We start from the raw sequence: 24,620 nt of genomic DNA, 5'->3' as shown, positions 1-24,620 counted from the left end.
TTCAGTTAATAAGAAAATCTTGTAAGAAACAATAATATTCCTTTACATAGTGAGAATACAAATTGTGTGTCAGTGAATATGAATATCTCCTGTTCAAAAAAAAAAGTTCTTCGAGAAAAAAAAAAAAAGAAAGGCAAAGAGAAAAATAAAGAGATAAATAGGGACTGTAATCCAAAAAGTTGAATACGTTCACTTTTATAAAGTAGATTTATTCAAGTACAGATCTTAAAACGTTGTTTTAGGTTAAAAATTGTCTCTTTAAAGTTGTCTCCTTTAAAAAAGAACAAGATGTCCTAAACACAACATCCCGAAACATTAAACTAATCAGTTTAATCTCAATGAAGAATTATAAAAGGTATGTACAATGTTTTTTGTATCATTTTCATTATATTTAACTCGACATATAAGAAGATATTTTTTTTCTAACCTCAACTTTTCTTTTGTCCTTTTTTTTTTGTTTTATTTAGGCTCAACATGCTGAACAACGAAAAGAAGAAAAAAGATTAAATATTTGGTAAATAGAGTGTGTTACAGATCGTGCAGGTACACGGTCGTTTGGTCTCACCTGTAATAGTGAATAGAGAGATATAGATATAAAGATAGAAAGTATAAATAGAACTTATTGTTTCAACAGTTAGGTTAAAATAATTAAATTAAAATACAAATGTTAGGAGTAAAGATAAGAGTAGGGGTTTCATTTGGGCCAACTATAGTTGAGTGAAAAAGAGATAGAAATAGAAAACTTTTATGTGATTGGGAAAAATGTAATAAAAATTGAAAAAAAAAGACAAAACTGAAAAAAGTGAAGCAATTGTGGAAGGTACGTACAATGTTTTTTGTATCATTTAAAGTATATTAGGTTACGTATCAAAATTTAGATTTGGTATTTTTTTTTCGTCCAATTTTTTTTCTTGTTTTTATCATCATCATCTTCATCTTCTTCTTCATCTTCTTCTTCTTCTTCTTGTCTCGCGATAAATTTTATTTGAAATCAATATTAATAGTTTCGTTTGAAACATGAAAATATAGTAATAAAGTGTTGAAATAATAATCGAACAGAAGTGTTATATATTCGTTCTTTAATATTTTGTTTTTTACAAAAACAAAAAAAGAAAAAAAAATGTAAAATAGAAAAAAGAATCAACGGAGAATTAATTAGAAACAAAAAGTATTCGATTTAACGTAACAATTGAAATAAATTTTAATTATTCTTTATTATAATCTTATTTTATTGTGAATAATTTTATTGCAATATTATTAATAAGTTCAACTCGTTAAATAAACTTGTGAAAAGTAAAAGTAAAAGGTGAATGTAGGGGGTTAGAATAAATCGTCAATTTTCTATAACTCGTAATAAATAATAATGAATAAATATTTTGTATTAATAAAAAGAGACAAAAAATAAGAAGAAAAAGAAGAAGAATAAGAAGCAACAGTGCTCGTATAGATCAACATAAATTTGAACTCGACCTAGGCTTATTTTTCTAATCTCAACTTTTCGTTCGTCTTATTTTATTTTTGTTTTATTATCTTGTTCGTACTTTTGTCGTATGTTCTTTATTCCTAAAAATTAAAATTATAAAACAATTGAAATGAAACAATTGCAAAATTGATTCGCGAAACGGACAGCGAAGAAAAAAAAATTATGCAAATATAATTCGAACGTTTTCAAAGTATTATTATAATATTAATTATATATATTTTAATAAAAAAAAAAATAATTAAATAATTCCAATTAATATAAAAAATAAGAAAAAAATTACAGAATTAAACAATAAAAAGACAAAAATATAATAATTTTATTAAAAATTTCGTTTCTTTTTTTTTCATTTTGAATAGAACATTTGCAATATATATACAGTGATAATAAAATAATTCGTGTTAATAGAAAATAAAAAAAAATAAAAATTAAGAATATCAATTTTAATAAGAATTTCTTTTAATTTTGTGTTCTTTTTTTTTAATTACAGAAGTAAAAGAAATTGAAGTTGACAGCAGATCAAACTACTTCATAAGACGTAAATAAATGCAAACAATGCTCGAAGCAAAACGATTTTTGAATATTAAAAACGAGCATGATAATTTATCAACAATAAGTATGCCACTCGATACACAATCATTAGATTGTGTTTCCATGGATACAAAATCGGTAATATCAAGAGTCAATCGATGGTAATAATCGGGAACAATAAAACTAAGGACAAACATCAAATCGGAAAAAATGTTTGCACATTGCAGGTTTTATATTCGTTTAACGATGAGAAAGTAAAACTTCTAAAGAATACCGACAGTTTGTTTTTAATTCTTTTGTCATATGTGCATATAATAGTTCAGTTAATCGAGGCGAATTATCCGCATAGAATTAATTTAAAGAAAGGAATTGATGTTTGTTCTAAGACCTGGACTGTGGAAGTACCAAATGATGATATTTATGAGATTCGTTGCACGAAATGTTATAGAGATTTTTATTTATACAAGCACGGACTCATAAATATCAGCGAGCAATGTAACTCCCACAGTTTAGGTTTAATAGGTAAGGGCAGTAGAACATGTTGGGAATGTTGCAAGACAAGAATAAATACAGTTGGATGTAAAAAAACAAAAAGCCACAAATGGGGAGTGTTTCCGAATGATAAAGATATTTATAAAGATTTTATAAAAACGAAACAGTCCCGAGATAAAAAAAGTAATTACGGGATTTACGGTTTAGATTGCGGTATGGTGACGTTGGATAACGGCGAGTTTCGTTTATCAAATGTAGCGTTGGTTGATGTCCGCGGTGAAATAGTTTTTTATTCGTGGGTGAAAATTGACGAAACCTTACCGGAAAATCTGGCCAAATCGACGATTGAAAATATCAAGAATGCGACTATGACTTTCAAAATGGTTCAAAAAGAATTATTGAAAATAATATCTGCTGAGACCATTTTGATCGGTCATGGTTTGTAGAATGATTTGAGGATTTTAAAAATTAGACATTACAATGTAATTGACACTTCATTATTATTATCTTATAAAAGCGGTTTTCCGTACAGATATAAAATACAAGATTTGGCCAGATACATTTTAAAACGGGAGATTCAATCGGGAGTCCACTCATCTATTGAGGATGCTGCTACATCAATAGATTTGTTATTGTACCGGCTTTACCACGACAGTTTTAATGGGGATGTAATAGAGAATGCAGAAAAAAAAAATAAAAGAAATAAAAATAATAAATGAAAATTCTAAAGAAAAATTTATAGAGATCAAAATGATAAAAAAAGAGATTGAAGCATCAATAGAGGAAAATGAATTACAAATTGTTAAATAAATTTTCAAATTTCAACAGTCTCAACAACAATAAATTTGCACCAAAAATGGTTTTGCACACTTGTTAATACGTCTATGAAGTGATTTGATTTAATATTTAACATCAACATCAACAACAACGACATTTTAGAAAAATTGGCAAATAGAAAATGTCGCCACATCAATGGACTTATTATTGTATCGTCTTTATCACGAAGATTTTAAATAATATGTTATAGAAAACGAAACCAAAAAGATAAATGAAATAGCAAAAAAAAAAATAAATGAAAATTAAATAGAAAAATTAAAAGAAATAAAAATTTAAAAAAAAAGAGAAGAAGGAAAATAAATTAAAAATAGTTATATAAATTTTCACATTTCACATTTCACATTTCAACATTCTCAACAAAGGAAAAAAAGATTTTAAAATTATTAAAATAACTAAAATCCACTTTCTGAGATATATATATATATAAATAAAAATATGAAATATACAGTAGTATTGTATATTATAGTAAATATTATAAGTACTATTTTACTGTGTAAATATTAAATGTCTATTTTGTTAGGATATTTTTCTGTTTTCTCGTATTGGTCTGTAAAACAATTGTTTATTTATATATCCGAAATTTTCATACAAAACAATTGTAATTGAATTCATATTTGTAAAACGATTCAGAATAATGATATAAAGTATTAAGAATTTAACTATAAGTATCGTTAATGTCTACCAAGAGAAATGAAGATTGTGATTTTTATTAACTTTTATATTAATATTAATTAATTAATTATAATAGTTAATTGTAGTTTTACAATAATAGTAAATAGGTTAGTTTGTAAATAAATTTTGATCAATTTTATATATTAACAAGTATTTTACAACCTCTCTTGTGAAGTATGTTGTTGTTTTGACTTTTTTACATTGTATAGAATCATAAGAACAACCAAATATGTAAATAAAGTATTTTTGATATTCATTTTAATGAATTGTATAGTCCCTGTTATTATTATTATTATTAGTTGGCGTTAGAAACTCGAAAGTTCATTGCCGCAAATACCAAATGCCGCCATTGTTACCGTCCCTGAGCTCGATCCTTCCATTCGCGGTCTTCTTATCCTATTTTTTTCAGATCTCTTCTAATATTATCCTCCCATAAGTATTAGGCATATTCTGAACTTTATCGGTGACCATTTTGTTTTTTTCCACGCTTATTTGTAGCTCCAGATCTTTTGTATTATCTATTAGTATTTTCGCTTTATTAATTAATGACTCTTTAATATCTCCTAGCAAAGCAATATCGTCCACGTATGTCAACAATTGCATTGTCCCGTTCAACTGCAGACCATCTTTACTTTTTTGCAGATCTTTGACAGCAAATTACAGTAATAAATTTTATAATTTTTACAAATAATTTAATATTTGATAAATATTAAATATTAAAAATAAGAAAAATGTATTAAAATATTCAAATAATTGTTTAATTAATCGAGAATAATGTATATTGTTATTAAAATGAATGGAACTTATGTTCGGAAAACCATCCTACTCAAAATTCACCTTCAGACTGACAAGTTGTCCTATGTTTTCAAAATTCTTATATTACATCTTGCTTATATGACTTTCAAAACGTTGCGCATGTCATCTACGAGAAAAATGTTCCTAATAAAATAAATGTAAGTTTATAACGTTCTAATTTTTACATTTTTTTTTCATTCTAATGTAATTGTTTTGACTTTTTTTCCACAATGATGACTACGAGGTTCAGATTTCCATTTAAAAGAATTTTTTAATAAAAATTATTGTAATATTAATAGTACATAATGTTTAATTGTTCAAATAATATTCGTAATAAATAGAATTATATGATTATTATATTTAAATTTTAGCATTTTTTACATTTTCATGTATGAATCAAAATTTTGACGTCGTTTTTTTTCTAATTTTTTATAATAATTAAAATATTTCGATGATTCAAATAGTTTTCTATCGTCAGAAAAATGAAAGATTTGTAAGAGGAACACATGATGATACAAAAGGTAGTAAAAATAATAAAAAATGTCGATAAGGCGATTAGTGATTCGATGGTAACTTATTTTAAGAGTTATTACTATGACTTACCGACCGATAATATTCGACTATTTTGTTTAAATAAATAACAACTAATCAAGGATAATATTTTTATTATTTAAAACTTATTAAGAATTATTTTATTTATGTTTTATGTATTATTCTAACCTATATTTATATAATTCGTAATCGTTACTCTTAAGATAAGTTACCATCAGATTTCTAATCATTTAAAATTCCTGTATTTCAATCGGATGTAACTTGCATTATTATCAACGAATAAAAAACCTCAATAGTAATGAAACTGACTCTACTCCGTTACTTCCTGTGTCAAAATTGTAATTTTGTAGAGTGCATAAATTTGACAGGTACATTCATTAACAAAAATTTTCATGCAATTAAATAATTCTTATTAAATCAGTGTAAGTGTGAATGAATTTGAAAATAAACGATATGTAAAATATATATTATATTAATTTATCAACGTAGAAACTTCTTTTTTATTAAAAGATTTATATATTAAAAATAAATTATTAAATAAATCTTTCAAATACATTTAATTTGTCATGATATTTTAATTTGATACGATAGAATATATTTTGAATGAATTGAGTGTTTTAAATTTAGCGCCATATTACACCATCTATAGAAAAATTAATAACGATTATCGATAGTGATTTTTTGAATGTTATTTTTAAATTTGTACACAACTTCATGCAATATAATTCAAATTCTCCGTAATAATAATAATAATAATAATAATATTATTATTATTATTTATATAATGTATTTAATTTCACCTATTTATAAATAAATATTTTACTTATCATTCGTTTTAATCAAAACAATAACAATATTTTTGCTTATCAAATAATTTTGTACAAAATAGAAAAATAGAAAAAAATGTCTAGACGTCAGAAAATGGGAAAAAAATATGGAAAAATGGGTAAAGGTCGTACATCTTCACCGACAACAATATCACCACCACCACCACGTCAACAAGGGTGAGTAATTATTCTACGTAAAAAGCTTACTAAACTTAATTAAAGATATGTTACTATAAAAAGCACATTTTACGCGATATCGTGCAACGAATTTAGAAACTTTTGCAATATTTGCGTACAAACGAATTTCGACGTATTAGAAAATAAAATGACGTTGATTAAAATAACCGATCGATTATTGAAACAAATAAAATTATTGCGAATTTTTTTATTGAATATTTATCAATTTTAAGAGAAAAGGATCGATAATCACCGATATGAATTTCAAAATTGCCGCCATATTGCGCGTCAGTCCATTTCCATTGTTTCCCAATTTGTTCGCGTGGCATCTGGAATTCTCGCGAAATATCTACTACGCATGCGCGTCGACATTGACTGTTAATATATCGCGAATTGCGTAACAGATTTTATTCCAAGGGAATAAAATTCGTCGTTGTAACAGTGGGTTGGTATTAAGAAGTGAAACGTTATCAAGCGAAGACGTACTTTAATCTTGTGCTCACAAAAAAAGTTTAGAACCTAAAAAGAGACAAATACAAAATGCCACGACGTGGACGAGCAGCGGGTCCTCCACCGAGGACGTAAGTTTTAATCCTTTTAATTCTTTTTTTTATATTTTCATACTAAATTTGTCATACTCATCTTCATCCGTTTATATAATATTTCAAGCAAATTCAATTTTATATTTAATATTGCATCACATGATCACAAGGTTTACTTGTGACGCAGAATAATTGCATTATGATATAAAAAAAAACAACAACAATAAATAAAGAAATACGTTAATCCATTTAAAAAAAAAAAAAAAAACCAGAAGTCCTTTAAATGTCCACCATTTTTAAATAATTTATTGAAATATCTCTTCATTTTTAAATGAATTTTTTTGTCAATTCTTTTCTTTTTTATTGCAGGGTAAGGCCATCATCGCCATCAAGGTTCTCAGCACCTCCAACAAAAGCTGCAGCACCTCCAGCACATGCACCAGCATCAACACCGATGGTCGCTCAACCGGCAGCCCAACAGCCATCTCTTATGGGACAAATGGCTGCTACTGCTGGTGGTGTAGCCATTGGTTCAGCTGTTGGTCATACCATTGGTCACGCAGTCACTGGATTGTTCAGCGGTGGTTCTAGCGAGCCAGCAGTTGCACCAGCTCCAGCTCCTGTTCAAGCTCAAAGTTCACCAATGTCTACACCTGCAGGCGGTGCTTGTGCCTGGGAAGTCAAACAATTCTTAGAATGTGCTTCTAATCAATCAGATCTTTCTCTTTGCGAGGGTTTCAATGAAGCTCTTCGTCAATGCAAATCTGCTAACAGTATGTACCTTTAAATATTATTATTATTATAATTATTGATGATTGAATTGAAATGAATTTGGAATATTTAATACGTGTTTTATTCTCTTTTCAGATATGATCTAAATCTGGGTCTAAATTTAAATAAATTGGCAGTATATAAAATATTATTTAGAAATTTTGTTTAGAAAAACTTATCTTTTTTTTCATAATCTGTTTTATCGATCAATGGTAATATAATTTAACGTTATAATATATATATATATACATATATTATATAAAATAATTGTGCGATTTGTCTGAACTACGTTTTATCCCTGTCATATATGGAATATAAAACAAAATTAGTATTACATAGTATATTTATAGTCACAATTTAGAGAGACAAATTATAATGCAATAAAATATAAGTTGTTCTGTCGTAAAATATGTTTCCCCTTTGCTTTTTTTTTAAATATCTTTTACAAATATAATTTTTTTAGTTTCCATGTACACATATGACTATTATCAATAAATAAATTCATCATAATTGAATCGATGTACAATAGTTTATTTCCTTTCAAAAAAAACAAAAACAAAATCCCTAAACATTAAATAGAAATAAATTTGTATAAACCTGATATTATAAATAGTTCAACGACAAATTCTTGGAATATTTGAAAATATGGCGGGAACAATTGTTGGTTGTGTAGCTACGATGATTTGTCACAATTCAAATTATATTTTAATCAAAATATCGCAATTGTGTTTAGAAAGAAATTTGTTTTTTTATATCACAGGATATGGTAATTGATGATCAAATTTGTGATCGTAACGAATCAATTTTATCTCACAAATCTGTAATAAATAATTCCGTTAACAATCATCCCTGCAGATACGAAGAAGAACAAATTTTAAATTGTATACAAAATCAAACGGATTTGCACAAACATGTGAATTGATTAAAAAAGACGTTCATTCATTGCAAACATAAATATAACAATAGTATGATTTTAATAGGACACATACATTTTTTTTTCTTAAATTTTGAAATCCCTTGTTGTTGTTGTTGTTGTATTATAAAAACATAGAGATTAACGAACAAACATAAGAAACAAGAAATATATAATTAGTACCAATTTTGGCACACAATTTATCATCAATACATTAAAATATATAATTCAAGGAATTAAATAGATTATTATATTACTATATATATATATATGTATGTGTGTATGTATGTATGTATATATATTATTAATATAACAAATGCCACTTAAGTAACATAAACCATTTTTTTTTTTTTTACAGATATTAAATGAAGATGAATGATCATGTTTGTTGTTGTTGTTGTTGATTGGTTGATTGCCATATATGAAAACTTATGAGAAAAATCTAATTCTACGATTGTATTTCTATATAAATAAAACAAACAAACAAATAATTATTATTTTTATTGTACGTTAATTGTTATTTTCTATATTTTTTTTGAACTAATTTTTTTCTACTTTCTCTTTGTATATATCTATATATATATATATATACTGTAGTTTAAAAAATTAAATATTTTTGTTGTATTTTTTTTTTGTTTTTCCCATTAAATTACCTTACATTGATAATTGTGATATAGAAGGCAGTTTATATTATTATTATTTTTGTTGTTGTTTTTTTTTCTTCTTTTTTTTTTTTTTTAGGTATACTACCAAACTACGCAAAATTGTAAAAAAAAGAAAAAAAGAATTAACATAGTTCAATGGTTAATTTTTGAAAAATACAAATTAGTATTGCTACTATTATTATTAATAGTAAATGATTCAATAGTAATAAGTAAAATTTATTTCACAAAAATTCATGTATTCTACAATATTATTGATGAATTTGTTTTTTTCTTATTTCTTTTCTTTTCTTTTTGTTATCAATGACGCAGAGAGAGAGAGAGAAAGAGAAAGAGAGAGAGAGACATGTTATCGAAAATGCATTGTCCAGTTTGTATGAATCATGAATTTAAAAGTAAAGCTCTGTGATTATCTACAAATTATTTCAAATGTAAATTGAAGATAAATTGTTTACTAAAAAAAAAATTCGACAATTTGTGGGGTTTTTTTTTTCTTTTCTTTTTCTGTAGTGCGCTTTGAAGAACAAAAATGTTAATAATTGTAAAAGCTTTTCATAATATTTGGTTCTCAAGTGTTAAACAAACAAACAAACAAAAACAAAAAAGATACAGTCAAAATCGTTCGCAAGCTTAATGTTATAAATATTTGTGTTCTTTTCTCTTTTTTTTTTTTTTTTGGTTTGCTTTTCTTGTCTTTTTTTAAGGAAAAGATATATATATATATTACTATTATAATTTACGAAGAAGAATAAGAATAATTAAAACAAAATTGATAATAATTCTCAGATCTGTTATAGTTAATCATCAATGAAAATTGTTAATCTAACGAATAAAATAAACAGATTACAATTTTTTGTTTTTGTTTTGTTTTTTTGAAGAATAAGATTAAACAAAGCTATTGTATACAATGTGTGTTTCAGCGATAATAGTCATTGTAATATAGTAAATAGTATTAATAGTAAATAGTAGTAATAGTAATAGTAGTAGTAGTAGTAACCTCTTAATTACACCAATAATAAATGATTTATGAACATATTTTTATTAACTTAATGCGTTCTCTGAGATGGGGGTGTGGTTTTCTTTTTGAACAAAAGGGGAGAGAGGGAGAGAGGGAGAGAGAGAGTGGGGGCAGTTAAATGTGCGAAATAAAACATATGGTAGACTATCTTTTTTCTGTCTTTAAGACACGCATCACCATAAACCCAGCAACGGTAGCTGCTGCTATTCCCAAACCAGCTTTCCACCAAACTACGGAATCTTGTTGTATCAGCCCAAATTGATTTAAATGTCTGTAACGTAGAATAATACAAATTTATACGATATATTTAATGAAAAATTGAAATATTATTAATATCTTACGATATTAGTATTAACACAACCCTCACCACACATTCCGATATTTGAAAAGTTATAGAAACATTTATGTGAACAAATTTTGTTCTCTTGCACTTATACAGCTACTTACACTCATGATTTTTATCATTTATTTATTAAATATAAATAAACAAATATATATGATTATTTGAATTAATCATGTGATAAAATGAAAAATATGAATTTGAATTATATTAAATCAATAAAAATAATTTTAGAAATAAAATTGAATGAAACATTGATATCGGAATGATTACACTTATGGCTGAAAAATATTAAAATATATATATATATGATATGATATGAATAAATCATTAATTAAGCACGATTAATAAGATTATATAACATTTATATTTTTCTCTCTTTTTTTTTTTTTTTTTTTTTTTTTAGTTATATTAGGATTTTAAATTATTATTTCTCTCAGTGTTGTGGAGAATATAGCAAAAAAAAAAAAGAAACAAATCTGTATAATGAGATTGATGAACAATTTCAATGATATTAGTTCATACGAAACATATATGACATGCTTCATGCTAAAATAAAGAATTACATTAATTCAAAGATTGAGATCATGCTATGCTTCGGAAACTATAATACAAAAGAAACCTTGTCAAAGAATTCCACCATTGAGTGGGTGAGGGTTTGACAAACAACATGTGGACCATATGCCTTAAAGGGCTGAAAACAGTATGCGGAGTCATTGTTATGTGAATGTGAATTCGTGCTAATGCAACAACTAATGTTTGAGCAAATCGACTCCAACATACAATCATTAATGTTGACTAATAAACTGATAAGTGAACCTTTTATTTAGAAAGTGGCCTAACTTCATTTATGTTTGAAAGGTTTGCGTTTCAATGCAATTCAAAATATACGTACAGGATACTAACGAGTCATACTGCTAAGGATGTTAAATTTATAGTTTCTATTAAAATAGTGGCAATTATTAAATGAATAATATGCGTTTTTTTACCAAGAATGAAGTTAGGCCACTTTCTAAATTGATAACCAGATTCATTATTAAATTTGAAGGAGCCCAAGTCCATTCAACATAATTTAAGATGCTTCAAATTGAAAAATAAACAATACTCAATTTACTTTACATATCTTTAAAACACTTCAGAAACATTATTTGTGCGATTCAAAAGATTTGTTAACTACATCAATTACAAAACAATTTTTCTGCTCATTTACATTTTGCGTTTGTGAAAGGGATTTGAAGAAATCATGATATTCCGTTGGTATATGTCGTAGCAGGACTATTACGTCCTTGAATTTTGCTGTTGTAATTTGTCTGATATTTTCATACAATGGTGTCAATATAATATTGTCGAACTTTTTTGGTTTACCCAGATGTGGTAATAAATTCAGGATTTTCAAATGTTCATCCTCATTCATCGATGTCTTATAGAAAATTTAATACGGTTCATTTCTAACAAAATACATTCAAATATATTTTTAACCAGTTTATCGATTCTCCGTTAAAATTCTGTACCCATTTAAAAATTGCTTTTTCTAATAATTTGGTTCATACAAAAATCTTCTTGTTTCATTTCATTTACAATAAAGTTATTACCTTTTTGGATCTTTCTGATAATATTATAATAATCTTTGGGGGTAATTGATAAATAATTGTCTTTTAATGATATTTCTTCCACGTCAAAATCTCTATGATTACAAGTAATTACGGACAATTGAAAAATAATAATTGATCATTGGAGTTAGGCTACTTTCAAAAGAAACTTTTTCATCGTTTCATTAATCAACAAATTTTCGTGTTACAAAATTGTCTTGAATTTAAATATATTAATAACAAATTGTTTCATAATGAAAAGATCATGTAAAAATATAAATAATACAGTAGCTAACTTGTTTTTTTTTTTGGAGAATGGAGTTAGGCCACTTTCGTAATAAACTTTGTCATCGTTTCATTAATCAACAAATTTACGTGTTACAAAATTTTCATGATTTTAAATATATTAGTAACAAATTGTTTCATAATGAAACGACCATATAAAAATGTAACTATTACAGTAGCTAACTTGATTTTTTTGGAAAATGGAGTTAGGCTACTTTCAAATTAAACTTTGTCATCGTTTCATTAATCAACAAATTTACGTGTTACAAAATTTTCATGATTTTAAATATATTAGTAACAAATTGTTTCATAATGAAAAGATCATGTAAAAATGTAACTATTACAGTAGCTAACTTGATTTTTTTGGAAAATGGAGTTAGGCCACGTTCAAAATAAACTTTGTCATCGTTTCATTAATCAACAAATTTTTCTATTACAAAATTCTCATGATTTGTAATATATAATTAACAAATTGTTTCATAATGAAAAGATCATGTAAAAATATAACTAATACAGTAGCTAACTTGATTTTTTTGGTAAATGGAGTTAGGCCACTTTCAAAATAAACAACTCCAATGTGTATTATAACAAAAATAACAATAATAACAATAATAATAATTATAATACGTGCAACGTAAAAGAAAAAAAAGTAAATATATATATATATATATATATATAAAAAGCGTTATATATCTAGCCAATGTGAAATCTAATACGTGATTCACGATTTGCTCATAAGCATGTATAAAAGTTTAATGTTTATAGAGAAAATCCAGACCAACCTGTGTCTATAAAATAATACCCACGCTGGTTGAAAGCGGCTAAACACGAAATTTCTTCTTGTTAGTTTCTAACATTCAATTTTAATTTCATTCACATTTATAAATTTCATATACTTCAATTCTAATTTCTTTTTTTTTATCTTTAGTAAAAACCAATTTCAATTTTGAATATTAAAAAAAAAAAAAGAATAAATACATTTTGAAAATCATATTGAACGAATGATAAATAGAAATTAACAATTATATACTTTGTTTCTTTTTTTAAATTGCTTTAATTATACTTTTTGTTTGTTTGTTTGTTTTTTTATCTTAAATATTGAATATTTTTAAAATTCTTCTTACTTATATAAATAATTATTAAATGATTAAACTTACGGAAATGCTGCCATTGTAGCCAATTTGACGAATATTTCTCTACGTACAGCCCTTGAAACGCTATAAGGTTGTGGCGGCATCAACTTGTACTTACTGCAAAAACTTGCCGGTTGTAATAAATATTCTTGTTTAACTTCAGCAAGATCACTTTTATTAGCTATTATTAATACCGGTATTTTACTATCTGCGAAATATTTCTGTAAAACAATATTAACAATTATTATTATTAATATATCAAAATTAAATTAAATGAAACACAATATAGGAAAACATTTTTGTTAAATACTTACGATATAAATTCGTGCAATATATTCAAATGATTTAGGATTAGCTGTATCGTAAACAAGAGCTGCTGCATCGCATTGTATTTGTGTAGGTGTTAATGCATCTTGAACATTCATTATATTAATATCCTTTAAAATTATTGTCTTTTCTTGACCATATACATGTACCGTATTGACAGTAACATGAGTGTTTAAAGGTATTACATCATCCGTTAATTTCTATAAAATAATATTTAAATGTATATAAAACACAATTAGAATAATTGTGATTAATACAAAACAAATGATATAAAAATACCTCTAATTTAGGATCGACAAAACTTCTGCATAGAGTTGTTTTACCGCTATTCTTTTGTCCAATAACATGACACGTGTAAACATTTCTACTTGATTGTTTTTTAGCTAAATCTAATTTTTTCTCACGTGTTACTATTACAGCACTCGTTTGACATTCGTTATTATACATATTGTATCCAAGATATGCCATATATTCTAAAGTTTTTTTAACATTCGTAATAGTCAATAATGCCCATTGACACATATAGCCTTGAAATGTGATCCAACCTTTTTCGTTGGTTGGTACAGTATGCTTGTATTCGTCACCCCATGGTGGACTCAAACATCTTGAAAATAACGAATCTACTTCTGGTGGTGATAAAGCTCCATCACGATCTCTGTCGTGTTGCATAAATAACAGTGTTAAGAATTCTTGTCCCTTGTGCGATAATTCAGTTGTACAACCAGAAGGAACTTTTAATCTAAATATAAATAATACACAATGACAAATATTTCAAACAAAATAAATGATACAAATATTATGTGTCAATTATTTCGAACAAATAATTTTATTCACTTACTGAGGATGTATGTATTCTTTAGACATTTGTAATTCATTATCGTAACCAAATTTCCTTAATACGGCCCATGTCGTTTCATTTCTTCCACGTTGAATAAATAAACATTGGAGATACATAAAACCTAATCAAATGACAAATTTTCTTGTTAACTTGTTCAATTCTTTCCTATAAATTATCTTTTGTTTTTTTTTTTTATATATATATATATAAAGTATACCTTTCATAGTCACACAACGATTACAAATTCCATCTTGAATATTTTTTGATAACACTGCTTTAACATCTTCCAAAACTTGAGGTTGTAAAGGTGTATTAAAGCACCATTGTTGAAATGCATTTAATTCCATGTCATTTAACAGGCCATCGTTGTCTAAATCGCATATCTGTTAATAAAGATAAAAAGATTATTTTTAATCAATTTTAATTAACCACAAATATAATAATAATAATCAACTAACCTTAAAAATTCTTTGGAGAGCAGTTTTACATTCTTCCGTAAGCTATAAAAAAGATATATATATAGATCATAAAGATGTTTTATACATACTTTATGTATTTAATAATTAACAAAATAATGTCAAATAAATACCTCTTGTATATCGTAATTATAAAGAGGAGTAGTTGGATGTAATACAGCTTTTTGTGCATAATAAAACGTTTCTGATACATTTTGTAATGTTTTAGCTGAACACTGAAATAATTCATACAATTATGCGTTTACATTTATTACTAAATAGTTCAAATATTTGTTTACCTCTATACAACTTTCTATTTCTGAAAATTCTTTCATTATTGGATATACAGCCTGTAAAAAGAATAAAATCATTTGAAATATATTTATATACATATAAAACTAAATATACAATTAAGCCTTTGTACTAAACAACAACTTGTGAACATGGTACACTTAGTTGACACATTAAATTACAGTACAAAGGTTTAATAAGCATTTAAACATTTAACACACATACTTCTATAGTAGAATAATCAACCAAATCAATTTTGTTTCCAACAAGTACAACTGGACATCGGTTGCTGGTTGAACAACGTCTGATGAGAGGTAACCAATACGTAGCAGCTTTGTCGAGAGTATCTTCATCTTCGACTGAATAAACAACACATATTACATGAGCTTTTTGTATTTCCTCTGCTAACTGATCATCCGTTTGTTCTGCAGCTAAACATTAGATAAAAGTGAATAAATGTAAACTGTGATAAACTGTAAAAGTGAAAGGTTAACTATCAATTATATTTACCTGAATAATCAACGATATGAGTTGGTACTTGTTCAGGTGTGACATCGGCAGGTATGGTGATTTCTTCCGCTTTACTTGGTACATCTTCAGCATATTCTTCGCTGACAAGAGACAATATCAAAGATGTCTTACCAACACCGCGTTCACCGATCAACAAAATTCTAACGCTACGTTTAGGTATCACCACACGATGCACCATTTTTGCTATATAATAATAAATAAATCCTCTTCCCTTTAAACCCCTAAATTTTATTGGTTAACATTTTCTTACTGCTATTTATCATCCTTTAAACTCACATAACCTATAAACCAATCTTTCATTCAATCGTTTGTCTATACTTTTAACGTTCACCTCTTCTTATAGAATTGATTCTAAATATATATATATATATATATATAAATGTATACATATATATACGCGTCTATATATATATATATATATATATACAATAAAGTTCAATATAACATTTTACTTGTTTCTTTGATATTTTTGTATTAATTATTAATCCTCATATTCCGGACAAATTCTTGCACTTAAAAATCCTCTTCTAAGGTTGTAATTTTTTACAGACGTATATACACACACATATACATATACATATACATATATATAATACACAAGTAAGTAAGTAAGTAAGTAAGTAAAAGCAAGTAAGCACGCACGCACGCACGTATGCACGGGAGAACGCAAACCTCGGAAGGGGGAAGAAAAAAAAAACGTCAGTTTCACCCGCGGCGACTGAACTTGCGCTTCGAGGGTGGCCGTTTCAAGGTTACGTTCTCCTCTCTCGCACAATTCGAGAGTGATGATACATATATATATGTATATAATATAACGCACGTGCGCGTGACAAAATCATCATGTTCTTAGGGTAGCATTCAACCGTTACCGGTCTATTACTTCTTCGATTTCATAAATTATGCAATCAAAGTAAATTTATTAAATTTAAATATTCCTCTTTATGACGATGATTAAGGGTGACGAAGATTTCATAAACTTAATATCCACAAATGTTTTATTCCCAAAATTTATCAGTTGATTCATCTCACGAGTTTACTCTTCTAAATCTATTTCTAAATCTAAAATAATAATTTATTTATATTAGAAAGATTGTTGGTGTTATTATTTTTTTTTATTTTTTTAATTTTGATAATAAAAACTTATTTATTTAATAATTAAATGATTATTATTACCAACTTTTTTTTGACTCTTTAGGTTATAATTATTAATTTATACTACATATTTATTCTTTATTTATTTAAATAAGATAATAATGTAAATAGAGTAAAGAATAAAAAATAATGAAAATGTTATTTCTGTTGATTTAAAAGAATCATCGGATACTTACGTATGTACATTGTGTATATATATTACATAATACGTAAAGAATAAAATCCATACACATCCATACAATCTTTCTTCTGATTATCATATTTCTTGATAATTTTATCATGTTATTTAATTATTAAAATTCTTCGGTATTTATAATTATATTATCAATTATAATATTTTCAAAATTTTCTTTATAGTTTTCAAAAAATATCTTCACTATATTGTTTTTTATGAGAATGTCGATAACTTACCATTCGAGAAAACGGTCTGTTATTATAGCAGTGTCGGTAAATTATCTTCCGAAATATCGGTCGATAATTGAATAATATTAATTTGTTTCAAACTACTGAAAAAAACAGAATAAAAGATTTTTCTTATCGAATTTTTGAAATATCATTAAATTACAGAGAATAATATTACGAAAAAAGGAATATAAGTTTTTATTTTTCTTAATAAATATGAACATTGACACGTAAAGAAAAACGTAGAAAAGGTATTTCCAAATGTTCAGGAAATATGGTAATAAGGAAGTATGGACGGTTAAGGTAAGGAGGATAGATACCAGGAGTCCGAACGATATAGAATTTTTCACATTTTTTGTGGTAATCATTTCTTGATCCAGATCATAGTTCTCTTTTTTGCCACTGGCTGCGCAAGTATTCAGAACGTACTAGGAATCCTGTAGGAGGGATGCGCCATTCATATTCAGCTCATGTGCCATTGGCTGAAAATTTTGTGGGACCGCTTGAATTTATAATAATTTTTTCGTCTAACCTATTCTATTTTAATATAAATTTTTAATTATCATTAAATATAGTTCATTTTTTTTTGTCTGTATTTGATGCAATTCATTATTTTATAATTATTTCAATGTTTGAATCATTCGCACGCAAAATCGAGTTCCGGTCCCCCAGCAATGTACATGGCGCATCCCTCCTATAGGATCCCTAGAACGTACCGATACTATTATTATTATTACACATAAATTAAATATAAAATATTAATTTATTTTTTTAGCATTATTTTTATTAAAAAATGAAAAAGTGTTGTGCCGTTTATGATTGCCTTAGTGGCCGAAAGGCAAGTGAGAATTTAGGAAAAGTGGCTTTATTCAAAGCACCAAAAGTGAATAACCTCAAAGTAATATTAAAAATTTTATGTTAACAAATAATTGATTATTACATTTGTGTAGTTTTTAAATAATATTAATTCCACATTTCTTAAAATATTTTTTTTTTCAGATATGTCAATAGCAACAAGACTTCCCGCGTAAGTATTTAAACGAGTACTCTGTAAAATCAGCGCGCCCTATCGGGCAAAATAACCCCATACATTGATATCATTCTTTCAACATTACGTTCGGACTATTGTTATCCGTGATAAGGCTAGGTATTTCGAATATTATTGGTGGTTGATATAGGGTGGAAGTGACGTAGAGCTGCTTTTCTTTAGTATTCCCCCTGTCAGGTCCGTTCATTCTTCTAAAAGGGAATATGAAAAGATTCACGAAGAAAATTCTTCATTTGAAGACCTGATCTACACGAGTACGGATCGCTAACTACAAAAGTCGTGTTTCACCTTAAAGAAGTTTATTAATTTCTAAAATACTCGTGGAACAATTAATAAGGTATAATATATATATATATATATTTTTTAATATTTATTTAATGTATTTTTAATATAACTATTAATTGAATAATTTTTAAAATTGTCAATTAATGCATTAATAATGTAACTATTAATTGAATAATTTTTAAAATTGTAAATTAATGTATTATTAATGAATGAAATTTGATTTTCAAATTATTTGTAGCTGTAATATCCTAATATTGTTTATTTTCAGTCAACACTTTCTCAACAAGGACATAATTTCTTATTACATCTACGTTAAATATATTACGCATTATTAACGATGGCAGAATCACGGTAAGTCCTTTTTTTCTTGTTTTGTTTCCTTTTTCTATTTTTATACTTAAATAAATAACTATTAATATATGCAACGTTTCATTTTGAAAATCAAATCAGAAAGTAATAACTAAATTAATAAAACACGCGTGGTTTTTTTTTTTACTAATAAATAAAATTACACGTGGTTTTCATAAATTGTAAATAAAAACACGTGGAGTTCTTACTAATCATATATAAATAAAAAAACGTGATTTTTGATAAAACACATGCGTGGTTTTCACATTAATTATAAATAAAATTATATATATACATATATATACACATACACGTGGTTTTCATAAAGTATAAATAAAAACACGTGGTTGTCATAAATTATAAATAAAAACACGTGGTTCTTATTAATCATAAATAAATAAATAAAAAAACGTGATTTTTGATAAAAACACATGCGTGGTTTTCACATTAATTATAAATAAAATTATATATATACATACACGTGGTTGTCATAAATTATAAATAAAAACACGTGGTTCTTATTAATCATAAATAAATAAATAAAAACGTGATTTTTGATAAAACACATGCGTGGTTTTCACATTAATTATAAATAAAATTATATATATACATATATATACACATACACGTGGTTTTCATAAAGTATAAATAAAAACACGTGGTTGTCATAAATTATAAATAAAAACACGTGGTTCTTATTAATCATAAATAAATAAATAAAAACGCGATGTTCGATAAAACACATGCGTGTTTTTCACATTAATTATAAATAAAAACACGTGGAGTTCTTATTAATCATTAATAAATAACTAAAAAAAAACGTGATTTTTGATAAAACACATGCGTGGTTTTCACATTAATTATAAATAAAATTATATATATATATATATACATACACGTGGTTTTCATAAATTATAAATAAAACCACGTGGTTCTTATTATTCATAAATAAAAACACATTTTGTTCTTATAAATTATAAATAAAATGTATTATACAATTATGTTATGATATCTCCATTTATTATAAAATATATTCTTTTATTTATATTTGCAGAAGAAACAATGGTGGATGGAGTACAAAATCTGGATCAAATTCCAAATCGCGGAATAATAACAATGGTTGGCAAGAAACATCAAAATCAAGGACTATGCCAAAAAATAAAAATTACAACGATAATTCGAGAAACAATATGCCAAGTATGAAGATTGAAATAGATCCTAAGAAAGTAGGAAAACTTATTGGAAAAGAAGGTAAAAATATCAAAGAATTGCAGCAGAAAAGCAATACCAGAATTCTCGTAAGTATATATATATATATATAATATTATTTATAAAAATATATAATATTTGTTAATATACAAAGTGTATTGAACAAGTTTTTTGTTTACAAATTTAACGTAGTAATGTGATTCATTTTTTACTTATCGATGAAATGGATATTTTCCGTTATCGAAATATCCAATGGGGATACATTTAGACGGATATTGGGATCTCTAGCACTTGAATACGCTATCTGGTGGCTAAATTCAAAATTAAAGTAGATAGGTTGAATTGCTACACCACGTGGCATCTTTAACACTTGAATATGCTATCTGTTGGCTAAATTCAAAATTAGAGTAGATAAGAATTGATTTTGTAACAATACAAATATTGCATTAAACAATATTCTTTACAATAAACTATAAAATTATCATAATAAATACAAATAAATATTAATACGTTTTGTATCACGTGGTACGCTGTAAACTTCCGTTTCAGGCCACGTGTGTATGCCACGCCGGTGGTATACGTAAGAATATTTATTTAACGTATCAAAACAACAAATGATTTGAATAAAAAGTCGATCATTGAACGTATAAATAAATTAAAAATAAAAGATAATTAAAAAAAAAGAATTAAAAAAAAAAGGACGAACAAATCTCAAAATTCAAAACCCGCTTCCGTTCAAACGAAAAATACTACTACTACTACGTTAGTTTTTTCTCAACGTTTTTAATCAAATACAAAATTTTATTATTGTCGATGCTTAAAAAAGTTTTTCAATCAACTCTCTCTCTCTCTCTCTCTCTCTCTCTCTCTTTCTCGTATATAATAAAACAAATTAAATATTATATAAATATATTCTCAATTTTTAATTATTTTTTTATCTTTTTTTTTTTTTTTGTAATACAGGTAGATAATTCTAGGAATAATAATAATGCAACGACGGTAACTATAACTGGATCATTGGAAAATCAAAAGAAAGCAAATGAATTAATAGAAGAACTTTTAAAAGATCCTCCACCACAACCAGAAGAAGATTTATCTTTATACGTTAGTTTTATTTACAATTATATTTTAATTATTAATATTTTTGAATCATAATTTTTGTTTCTTGTTGTTGTTGTTAATGATTTTTTCTTTATTTCAATTCAGGATTCATACGTAAAACCACCACCCTTTACACCAGGTCCTATTGTTAAAAATTTTTATAAGGAAGATCCCACAGTTTCTAGTATGTCACCAAAAGATGCAAGGGAAATAAGAAGACAGAATAATAATATTGAAGTTGAATGCATTTTCACTGATGAGGATGCTCCTAAAAATTTTATAACTTTCGTACCAAATCCAATCACTTCTTTTGAACAAGCATTCAAAGTGAGTCAAATATAAGAAATCAATTTAATCCAATTAACAAGTTATAATAATAATAATACTAATAATATATAATTACAGAGATATCCAGAAATTTTAAAAGAAATTGTTAAACAAGGTTTTAAAACTCCTAGCCCAATACAATGTCAAGCATGGCCAATTTTATTAAGTGGCAAAGACATGATAGGTGTTGCACAAACTGGAACAGGTTTTTATTATTCTATTATATTATTTATCGATATTAATATTAAGGATATTACTTACAATTATCATATCATTATTATTATTATTATTATTATTTAGGTAAAACTTTAGCATTTCTATTACCTGCATTGATTCATATCGATGGACAAAGGGATACCCCAAGGATTGGACCAAATGTTATTATATTAGCACCAACTAGAGAATTGGCATTGCAAATTGAAAAAGAAGTAAATAAATATTCTTATCGTGATATCAAAGCGTAAGTATAATTAAATACGATCATTTATTTAATTGTTTGTCATCTTAATCAACAAATGTTTAAGTAATGTAATATTTCATTTTTTTTTTTTAGTATTTGTATATATGGCGGAGTTAACCGTCTAGAACAGATTAAACTTGCTAAAAAAGAAAATGCACATATAGTTATAGCTACGCCAGGTAGATTGATGGACTTTGTTAGAGTGAATGTAATAGATGTAAGATCTGTATCATATGTCGTATTAGACGAAGCAGATCGTATGTTAGATTTGGGTTTTGGACATCAAATTAGTTATTGTTTAGATGATGTAAGACCCGATAGACAAACTGTTATGACCAGGTATGTAACATAATTGTTCAAATATAATTACATTTATATATAATATGGATTTATTAATATTTGAATATGTTTCATATTTATAACAGTGCTACATGGCCACCAGCCGTTAGAACTATGGCACTCAAATATATGGTAGATCCAATTCAAGTATCTATTGGTTCATTAGATTTGACGGCTACACATACAGTAGAACAAATAGTTTACGTTGTGGAAGAAGAAGAGAAAAAAGAAATTGTTAGTATTATATATATAATTATTATTATTATTATTATTACTATTATTGATTGGCATTAGGAACTTGATTGCCACTCATTGCCACAAATACCCCCCCCCCCCCAATTATATTTGAAATATTTCTTTTTTACAGTTAAAAGATTTTCTTCTTAATTTGCATCCTGAAGACAAAGTCATTGTATTTCTTCGAACAAAAACTAACGTCACTGATCTATCTCTTGAGCTTTGTTTGGATCATAAAATAGATAACGAAAATGTTCACAGTGGATTAGTACAAGAAGAAAGAGAAAAATCAATAGCATATTTTGAAAATAATACTGTAAGAATACTCCTTGCCACCGATCTTGTCAGTCGTGGAATTGACATTAAAAATGTTACGTAAGTGTTTTTTAATTCTATTTCTTTTTTTTTTTGTTTTTTTCCTATCTTTTATTAAGTGCGTTAAATTCTATATAACAATGAATTTTGTTTTTTTTTTTTTTTTAGGCATGTAATTAATTACGACTTTCCTAATGAAATCGAAGAATACGTTCATCGAGTTGGACGAACCGGACGTGCTGGCCAAAGGGGAGTCAGCATAACATATATGACTAAAAAGGATTGGGCTCATGCACAAGCTCTGATCGATATTTTAGAAGAGGCTTATCAAGTTAGTATATCGATATTTATTTTTTTCTATTTTTTTTTTGTTTTTGCTCTTATATTTTATTTTCTTACTTTACACATATTTTGTCTTCCTTTCGTTAATATAGGATGTACCATATGAATTACGTAGCATGGCCAACAGATACGAACAAAGACAATCGCAACGGTCGAATAAAAGAACAAATAAGAATAAAAAGAGTTATTCTAAGTACTAATTAGTATATGTACTGCCGAAGCAAGTACATCTAAATACTAATTAAGATTAATATTAAAATATGATTTAAGGTAGTACAATTTAACTAGAATCTCAAGTAATAATTAGAAATGAATATTTCGCTATTTAAGTAATACATTTTCGATATTTTTAATAATTGATCAAATATTTTAAAACTTTATGAGTTCTGTACAATGTCATAACATTGTTTCTTTCTTTTTTTTTTTTTTTTTTTTCTTTCTTTTCTTTCTTTCTTTCTTTCTTTCTTTCTCATTAATCATTGTTATTCAATTTTTTGCGGACGGGACGGTTTGAAACGAACCGTACCATTGAGCGGAGCACCTGTCATTATTGTCATTCAAAATTGTGAGCGCATAATTGTGGTTATAGCTACGCATTTACATGGGACACATATATGTGTCCTAAATCTATCAATTACTTTTTGCGAAACGCATATATGTGGCGTTAGTCTGCAAAAGGTTACTAGGATAAAACTTATAAGAAGTTTTATATTTTTCTATATAATAAGTATAGTTTTTTAATTGGTCATATTTAGTGGAATTACATCTCATTAAAAAAAAAAAAAAAAAAAAAAAAAAATCTATACCAAACAATTTATAATAATATTCATAAATAATCATTCTTTAAGATATTCGAATCATCGCGATTATGATTGCATGAAAACATTTTAAATCAAATGTAATTTAATTAAATATGAAGAAATAATAATATTTACAAAATATTAATTAAATTACTTTGAAAGAAATTTTTACGAGGAAAGCGAACGTCTTATCTTTA

At 26.2% G+C, this 24,620-nt stretch overlaps 3 protein-coding genes, 1 long non-coding RNA gene and 1 pseudogene across 8 annotated transcripts; 4 read left to right on the top strand and 1 right to left on the bottom strand.

The window, feature by feature from the left end:
• LOC149032138 (uncharacterized) lies at positions 1-2,949 on the top strand. The gene is made up of 3 exons (XR_016177041.1): positions 1-355; positions 468-820; positions 1,971-2,949. It is a non-coding gene; the product is annotated as an uncharacterized LOC149032138 (long non-coding RNA).
• A 3,105-nt stretch (positions 2,950-6,054) lies between these two features.
• LOC149032137 (uncharacterized) lies at positions 6,055-9,086 on the top strand (annotated as a pseudogene).
• On the top strand, positions 6,739-8,191 carry Chchd2 (Coiled-coil-helix-coiled-coil-helix domain containing 2). Of its 2 annotated transcripts, XM_015322802.2 has the most exons (3): positions 6,741-6,944; positions 7,275-7,678; positions 7,773-8,191. In XM_015322802.2, exons 1-3 carry the CDS (start codon positions 6,904-6,906, stop codon positions 7,781-7,783), a joined length of 456 nt encoding a protein of 151 aa, XP_015178288.1. In that variant the 5' UTR covers positions 6,741-6,903; the 3' UTR covers positions 7,784-8,191. The 2 variants fall into 2 exon arrangements, with proteins under 2 accessions (XP_089030135.1, XP_015178288.1); XM_089174009.1 differs by lacking the exon at positions 7,773-8,191 and having other exon boundaries at positions 6,739-6,944; positions 7,275-7,692.
• Positions 7,852-16,844, bottom strand: Miro (mitochondrial Rho GTPase). Of its 4 annotated transcripts, none has more exons than XM_015322767.2 (14): positions 16,511-16,844; positions 16,038-16,409; positions 15,753-15,958; positions 15,536-15,586; positions 15,371-15,472; positions 15,240-15,281; positions 14,999-15,164; positions 14,782-14,902; positions 14,223-14,682; positions 13,931-14,143; positions 13,641-13,837; positions 13,266-13,304; positions 11,232-11,303; positions 7,852-10,540 (listed from the first exon to the last, which is right to left on the bottom strand). In XM_015322767.2, the coding sequence occupies exons 2-14, from the start codon at positions 16,234-16,236 to the stop codon at positions 10,414-10,416; spliced, it is 1,995 nt and encodes a 664-aa protein (XP_015178253.1). In that variant the 5' UTR covers positions 16,237-16,409; positions 16,511-16,844; the 3' UTR covers positions 7,852-10,413. The 4 variants fall into 4 exon arrangements, with proteins under 4 accessions (XP_015178253.1, XP_089030132.1, XP_089030133.1 ...); XM_089174006.1 differs by having other exon boundaries at positions 16,038-16,339; XM_089174007.1 differs by lacking the exon at positions 11,232-11,303 and having other exon boundaries at positions 16,038-16,842.
• Positions 16,845-18,660: 1,816 nt separating this feature from the next.
• Positions 18,661-24,407, top strand: LOC107067246 (putative ATP-dependent RNA helicase DDX43). The gene is made up of 12 exons (XM_015322572.2): positions 18,661-18,997; positions 19,214-19,296; positions 20,348-20,591; positions 21,466-21,606; positions 21,709-21,930; positions 22,009-22,135; positions 22,231-22,390; positions 22,484-22,729; positions 22,816-22,963; positions 23,097-23,341; positions 23,450-23,612; positions 23,716-24,407. The coding sequence occupies exons 2-12, from the start codon at positions 19,283-19,285 to the stop codon at positions 23,821-23,823; spliced, it is 1,818 nt and encodes a 605-aa protein (XP_015178058.2). The 5' UTR covers positions 18,661-18,997; positions 19,214-19,282; the 3' UTR covers positions 23,824-24,407.
• Positions 24,408-24,620: the final 213 nt, after the last annotated feature.

The sequence above is a fragment of the Polistes dominula genome, unplaced genomic scaffold (genome assembly GCF_049000335.1).
Source record: "Polistes dominula isolate Pdom_NZ unplaced genomic scaffold, Pdom_raw_medaka contig_75, whole genome shotgun sequence".
NCBI lineage: Eukaryota > Metazoa > Arthropoda > Insecta > Hymenoptera > Vespidae > Polistes > Polistes dominula.
Note: the sequence above shows the minus strand (reverse complement) of the source record. Positions and strands in the feature narration are given on the sequence as shown.